This window comes from Nyctereutes procyonoides, unplaced genomic scaffold (genome assembly GCF_905146905.1).
Source record: "Nyctereutes procyonoides isolate TBG_1078 unplaced genomic scaffold, NYPRO_anot_genome, whole genome shotgun sequence".
Taxonomy (NCBI): domain Eukaryota; kingdom Metazoa; phylum Chordata; class Mammalia; order Carnivora; family Canidae; genus Nyctereutes; species Nyctereutes procyonoides.
The window spans coordinates 417,434-425,428 of record NW_026575112.1 but is presented as its reverse complement, the minus strand read 5'-3'; the positions used below and the strand labels follow the sequence as shown (position 1 = coordinate 425,428).

Here is a 7,995-nt window from a genome sequence, read left to right as displayed (position 1 = left end):
TGCAGCAGAATGAAGAGCCCAGAATAAACCCACCCACATACAGCCAATTGATCTTCAAGAAAAGTGTCAATACTACACAATGGGAAATGAATATCACTTCAACAATTGTGTTGGGAAACTGGATATTCACTTGCAAAAGAATAAAACCCAACCCTTGTCTTAGACCATGCACAAAAGTAAAACTCCTTAAAAAAAACCATATGGGTGAAGAAGCTTCATGACATTGGACTTGGTAATGATTTCATTGATATGGCACCATAAATGCAGGCAAAAAAAAGCAAAATTAGATAAGTGAGAATACATCAAATTAAAAATCTACCCAACAAAGAAAACAATCAACAGAAAGAAAAGGCAATTTACAGAATGGGAGAAAATATTTACACATTACTTGAACAGATATCTCCAGAAAAGACATACAAATGGCCAACAGACCAGTATAAAAAATACTGAACATCACTAATCATCAGGAAAATGCAAAACTAAAGCATTGTTATAAATTCGATATGGAAGGACTCTATGTATTCAATAAATAATAATACGTAGTGAATTGTTCCAGAACCATTTTCTTTTTTATTAGTGAGAAAATCACAATGTATGTATTTTGAACGAGAAGATAATTGGATCATATTCCCCTTGGGGCATCTGCTGTGGTTTCAACAACAGTCGTATTCATGAATATAAGCACTCTAAGTTAATCATATCTGTGATGCATCTAACTTTGACTTTGTTGTTGCACAGGTAAGAGAAAATTTCAGGTCATTTGCAGAATGTTTCAAAGGTGGGATCTAAAATATCAAGGTCAAACATGTTATAAATCCCCAATACTAAGCCCTTTAGATTGTTACTATTGCACAGGTGAATAAATAAAACAAAGAAAATAGAAATTAATGAATTTATGTTTTGTAGAGACAATTAAGAGTGCTCTAAATTGAGTCTTGCTTTCATTTTTTGATGGAAGACAGAGTAGTTTACAGCAAGAACAGTCAGGAAAATGTATCATTGGAGGCCAAGAAAGCCTTTGACCTATTCACTTATATTGGAGCATATATTTTGCTATGATGAGGAAAACATCATTTTATTTTGCTAGCTCTGTGAGGTCAAAGCCACTTTGATTTGTTGCTTTTTCATAATGTTTTTCTAGTCTTGGAGTTTAAACATTATCTAAATATTTATCAAGAGTCATATTTTAGGGTGCATTGATTGGCTCAGTCGTCTGAGCGTCTGCCTTAGGCTCAGGTCATGATTCCAGGGTCCCAGGATCAAGTCCTGCATTGGGGTCCTGGCTGTGCGGGGAGCCTGTTTCTCCCTCTGCCTCTGTCTGTGTGTCTCTCATGAATAAATAAATAAAATATTAAAAAAGAATCATATTTTATTCCAGTAGAGGTGGCTTGTGAGGTCAGTTAACAGAGTGAAGCCATGGTGTAACAGGAGATAGTGTAAAATAGTAAAAATTGCATGCACTTGGAGTGGCACATGAGAGTGAATCTGGGCTCTAAGCCTGAAATAAAGTAATACACCAAAGTCTGTTTCTACCAGAGGTGTTCAATACACAGCTGTTACTTTTCTTCTCTTTTGCAAGCAGTGTTGCAATGTTGAGCCAAATATATTTGGAATTTTCTGCCCTCTAATACAATTGTATTTTTTGAAGGTGGCTTTACCTTAATTTTAACAGTTGAAGTATTAAATTCTTCAAGAATCATAGTCATTTTCTCTCTATGAGTCCTTTCAATATATTCTGACATTTACTCATATTTAATATGAGTTTTATTTGGACATCTAGTCAAATTCCTGTTTCAAGAGAATCCAGCTAAAGTTCTTAACATTATAGTCTTCCCATATCTTATTTGCCCGAGTAAACTTAAGCCCACTGTAATGTAACAAATGGATTCGTGGTGATGTATGTATGTTTATTTTTGGTATAAGCAGATCCCACAATTCACAAAACTTCTTTACTCTCTAAAGAATACTACAGACTTAAAGAGTAAGAAAAAATCATAATGAAAATAAGAGTCATTGGATTTAATCCTGAGAGAATAATGTTTTAGTGTGTATTAAAAATCACTAAAACAATATATCATATGTAGCTGAAGAATGAAATATTTGGTTCAGGGCTCTGGAAATGCTGATTTTTTTAATGATTATTTAAAATAGTAATTTCATGACCCGATATTTGCTAATGATTTAAAAATAAGTACATCTGATTACAAAACATTCGATTATAAGACCATCTTAAATTTGCTGTATGTTTTTTTTATTGCTTTATACATTTAATGAGTCTGCCTGGCTGTATATAATTATATTATTTTGTCTGCTTCATCATTAAAATACACTACTATTTTTCAGAAGAGGAGTAAACTTCAAAATGAAAACCTAACATCACACAGGTCTTTTATTCATGAACATGGCTATTGAATGCACACTTTCAGATTCTAAATCCTGTATTGTCTTGAACAAGGCATATCACTGAACTGATGTCAAAAATTGCATTGGGGCTGATCTTCTTGCAACTCCCAGTCAGACTTAAAAATAGATATATATTTCATCATATTCATCAAAGTTCGCATTTCATTTCTTTTGAATGTAGCTTTTACTTCAGATACATAAACTCTTTTACCCCTTGTCTAAATAAACACTTGACTTAATAAATATTAAGGTCATATTGTTCCCTATGGCTTTTTAAAATAAGAATAAAAAACATATGAAGTTTGCCCTATCAAGTCACTGAGACATTTTAATTAAATTATACATTTAAAAGCATTTTTAAATATGAGAGTCACTCAAAATAATCATTTAATTGGATTACATGAACTTGTGGGTTCTAATTTGTTTTGTCTATATTTTTTTATTTCTAATACATACGATTCAATCTAAAAACCTGCTTTCTTGATTATTTTATATGAGTATTTTTTTTGTTTTCTTTGCCTTTGATTTTTCCAGTAACTCTATTAAAATGTTTTCTGCTTATACTGACAATTTTTTGAGGCATTCCTAATTTTGTCTTTTTCACAAGGTTGTTGAGATGTTCCTTCTGCTTCCATCACTATTTCTAATCCAAATGGCTCTCTCTCTTACTGATGGGATCCATGTCAATGCATTGAAACAAGAGCTTGACTTAAATTATGGATTTAAATAAAGCATACATTTTTATTTGCAGCAGATCATGTACTCTCAAGATTGACTTAAATTCAATGTGAGTGACTATACTAAAAAAATTAAAAAAGAAAAACGAAAGAAAAATAAATAAAGAAAGAAAAAGAAAGAAAGAAAGAAAGAAAGAAAGAAAGAAAGAAAGAAAGAAAATAAAGAATGACTTCAATAAAACTTATCCTTTAACTTGTGAATATAATTGGCTAATTGAAACTCTGGATTCAAATGTTGGTCTGACTCCTGATTTTTTAACAATAGGATTATCCAGGAAAGAGTCCTATTTCTTTTTTCATTTTTTCCTATTTTTTCGCTCTTGAATATTTTATGTCTTGGTGTAAGTATTATTCATTTTGTTGTTATATTTTAATTACTGTTTTTTTAATGAACAGCTTACTTGTAACTCTTAGTTAATAAGTGTATAGTTGTTATTTCACTAGTAATAAATAATACCTAGATAAGAATAATATTAAAAACATATTATATAGATTTTCAGAATATTTTTATTCTTTTTCACCCATTTTTGAAGGAGTCAAAAAGCATATAGAAATTAGATATCCAGAAGTAAAACCTATAACCATATATCCAGTCAAAAAAGAAATAATTTGAATGAAATATAAGTGGTCATATAATTGCTTAATTCAATCATGTCCTATTATCCTGAAAAAAAAATCTTAGTTTTGTCAGATACACTCAAGATCTTATAGAGGTAGAAAATTTTTACAGCTTAGCTCACAAAATGTTACTGCTCTATAGAATCAACAAAATTTAGGAATGGCCAGGTGGCTCAGCAGTTGAGTATCAGACTTCAGCTCAGGGCTTAATCCTGGGGTCCAGGATCCGATCCTGCATCTGGCTCCCTGCAGGGAGCCTGCTTTTCCCTCTGCCTGTGTCTCTGTCTCTCTTTGTGCCTCTTATAAATAAATAAATAAAATCTTAAGAAAAAGAACCAATATAATTTAACATGTTCTATGTTTAACATAATTTTGAAGATTCAATCTTAACATATTTTGTCTTTCAATATTTGCCCCAATATTATATAATAAATATTAACATTCCCATTCTACAGGTGAATAGGTTATAACTGATTATTTTACACAATGACTGAAAGGTCTAGAATGCTGAGATTTTATTCCAATGTCTGTACACTGATACACTTTTTCACATGTATAGATGTTGAAGGAAATTATTTTTTAGCCAATCATGTGGTGTTTTACTGTGACTTAATATGAAAACAGCTAACAAAATGCAGCGGAAAATTAACCCATTGACCTGATTGTTTTAGAAATGAAAGGGATTAAGCCAGTGAGTGAACACCCATATCTTCCACTTGATTCTGCAGCAAGTAGTATGAACATTTGATCATTTTGTCATTGTCTTCTGATCTACAACTGGGAAATTTTACATTGCCAAAACATAAATATGAGGGCATACCACATGTTCCCTTCAGTTAAAATATTGAATCACAATATTGTTTATTATTTTTCTCGTGAATAGATTATTTTATGAATATCTTCAAGTTTGTTCCCTGAAGTGTCAACATGAAAAATGTCACTGAAGTTACTACATTTGTACTAAAGGGCTTCACAGACAAACTTGAGCTACAGATCATCTTATTCTTCCTGTTTCTAACAATCTATGTCTTTACTCTGATGGGAAATTTAGGACTGGTTGCATTGGTCATTGGGGATTCCCGGCTCCACAACCCCATGTACTATTTTCTGAGTGTATTATCATCTGTGGATGCCTGCTATTCTTCAGTAATTACCCCAAATATGCTAGTAGATTTTATGTCAAAGAATAAAGTCATTTCATTCCTTGGATGTGCAGCACAGATGTTTCTCGCTGTTGCTTTTGGGACCACAGAATGCTTTCTCTTGGCCGCCATGGCTTATGATCGCTATGTAGCAATCTACAACCCTCTCCTATATTCTGTGAGCATGTCACCCAGAGTCTATGTGCCACTCATCATTGCTTCCTATGTTGGTGGCATTTTGCATGCTTCTGTACACACAGTGGCCACGTTCAGCCTATCCTTCTGTGCATCCAATGAAATTAGACATGTCTTTTGTGACATCCCTCCACTACTTGCCATTTCGTGTTCTGACACCCACACAAACCAGCTACTGCTCTTCTATTTTGCGGGATCTATTGAGATAACTACTATACTGGTAGTCCTGATCTCCTATGGTTTCATTGTGTTGGTAATTCTGAGGATGCATTCTGCTGAAGGCAGACGAAAAGTCTTTTCTACATGTGGCTCTCACTTAACTGGAGTGTCAATTTTTCATGGTACAGTTCTCTTCATGTATGTGAGGCCAAGTTCCAGCTATGCCCTGGACCATGATATGATAGTGTCAATATTTTATAGCATTGTGATTCCCATGCTGAATCCTATCATCTATAGTTTGAGGAACAAAGATGTAAAAGAAGCAATGCAGAAAGTGTTTAGGAAAAATTGATTTGTCAACAAAGTATATTATCACAGTAAAAATTAAATTAAAAAATTAGTGATGCTTTCTCTCCATTTCAATATCAGGAAGATATGATGAAAATGTTTTGTTTTAGCTTATTAATGTATTCTTGCTTTCCTTGTATATTTTTTCTCCCTAGGTATTTTAAAATAAAGATCATAGTCAATCCTTTGCTCATACTATTTTCATATGCAGAAAATGTATATAAAAAAAAGAAAATGTATATTATTCATTTTCTTTTTAAATGTTCCTGATGATATATGTATATACACATACACATATATATGTATGCGTACACACATATATGTTTGTAGAAGCTATACTGATGGGTATAACACAAATGCACACATGGGCATGTATGTATGTAACCTTTACTTTGCAATGTTGTATATTATTTTCTTCCATCTCTGTATTACCTGAATGCATAAATTATAATATCTGCAATTATAAATAACACTATATCTGACTAACTTGATCAACTATCACCTAATTGGTAGCAAAGCCACATCTCACATAATTCCAGCCCACTTTGCATGGAGTCACTGGTTCAGATTCTAGTTCAAAGAACTCTGCTCCATCATTAGATCCATGCATTGGCAGCAGTCTAGTCCCAGACTATGATTCAGGGATCACAGGCAGTATGTTCAAATCCCTGTAGTTACTAACACACTATTTGTGATGATGTGTTTCTCCCCTTTGTGTTTTTTTTTTACAGAGCATGGGCAATAAAATGCTTTAATTTTGGGATGCCTGGGTGACTTAGCAGTTGAGTGTCTGCCTTTGGGTCAGGGTGTGCCCTGAGTCCTGTGTTCGAGTTCCGCATCAGGCTTCCTGCATGGAGTCTGCTTCTCCCTCTGCCTATGTCTTATGAATAAATAAATAAAATCTTTATAAAAAAAGAAATTTATCACTTTTGAAAAACTGCTTTGATTTCTCAAGAAAACAAAGTCTAAGCATTAGCATTTATTGAGATCAGACCACACTTACATTCAAGAATGACAAAAAGAAGTACAATTTGGAAAGTAAGGCAAAACTGGCTGGCACATTTGGCTCTTCCCAGAACTAAGTCCAATTATTCCTATGGGATCCTTGAAGGCTTGGCCCAGTTCAGCTTTTAGTTCTGTTTTCCTTTGACCTTCACTCTCTGATGCCCTTGCAGATTCAACCACTCCTCAGTGCCCAGGACCAAGAATCAAGGTACAAAAGAGAGTCCCTTCTATTGTATGCTTTGCCCTCTTTCCAGTAGATATTATTGCCATTGCAAAGATATGTCTCCTTCAAGGATAATTTTAGGTTGTGATGTTCTCTCTTCTTTCACTTTTATATATTAATCTTTAATTATTGTTTTGTTAAAACTATTTTCTTAAGGGAGTGTCTGTATTCTTTAATTCCAACAGGGCATTCTCCTTAGAATTAGAGTCCAGCCTAGGGGCACCTGGATTTCTCAGTAGGTTAAGCCTCTGCCTTTGGCTCAATTCATGATCCCAGGATGTTAGGAAGGAGCCCCATGTCAGGCATCCTGCTCAGCAGGGAGTCTGTTTCTCCCTTTCCCTCTGCTCTTCCCCCCTATATATTCATTTTCTCTCTCTCTCTCTCTCTCTCTCTCTCTTTCTCAAATAAATAAATAAAATATATTTTTAAAAAGCTGAAAGAATTAGAGTCCAGCCTAAATATATTTCTCTAGAGTGGATTAGTATTTCTCTAAAGGACTAAATAACAACTCACCAGTTAGTATACAGAACATTTCTTATCACCATATATTCCCACCATGGTATCTCTGCATTTATTTTCTCCTGTTTACAAGGCTCTTTCCATTGCTATTCACACGGTTCCTTTCTTCAAGCACAAAACTAAAATATGGTCACTGATAAGCATTATCCTTACATATCTAAACCATGCAAATGAAGAGTGACTGTGTGTGTGTTTATGATTCAGCATTAAAGAGATCTTTAAATGCAACTTATAATCACTAAAATAGATACATTTTATGCTTTAAAATTGTGAAGGTCTGGGGATGCCTGGGTGGCTTGGTGGTTGAGTGGCTACCTTCGGCCCAGGGTGTGATCCTGGAGAACTGGGATCGAGTCCCACGTCGGGCTCCCTGCATGGAGACTCCTTCTCTCTCTGCCTATGTCTCTGCCTCTCTCTCTCTGTGTCTCTCTTGAATAAATAAATATAATCTTTAAAAAAAATAAAATTGTGAAGGTCTGAATGAAAAAAAATAATCACAAATATAGTAAAAGAAATAATAATAAACTCAAGAAAATAAAAGTAATTATGCATCTAGTTCAAATAATAAATAATAGACTAAAATTCCATAGAATTATGAACAAAGAATACACACAGATAATTCACAAGAAAAGAAAGTTCTTTAGAC

The 7,995-nt window shown here is 33.7% G+C and overlaps 1 protein-coding gene across 1 annotated transcript; it reads left to right on the top strand.

Annotated features, from left to right (window-relative positions):
* The first annotated feature begins 4,685 nt into the window (after positions 1 to 4,685).
* On the top strand, positions 4,686 to 5,606 carry LOC129514959 (olfactory receptor 5T2). The gene has a single exon (XM_055333650.1). It carries the CDS (start codon positions 4,686 to 4,688, stop codon positions 5,604 to 5,606), a length of 921 nt encoding a protein of 306 aa, XP_055189625.1.
* The last annotated feature ends 2,389 nt before the right edge of the window (positions 5,607 to 7,995 follow it).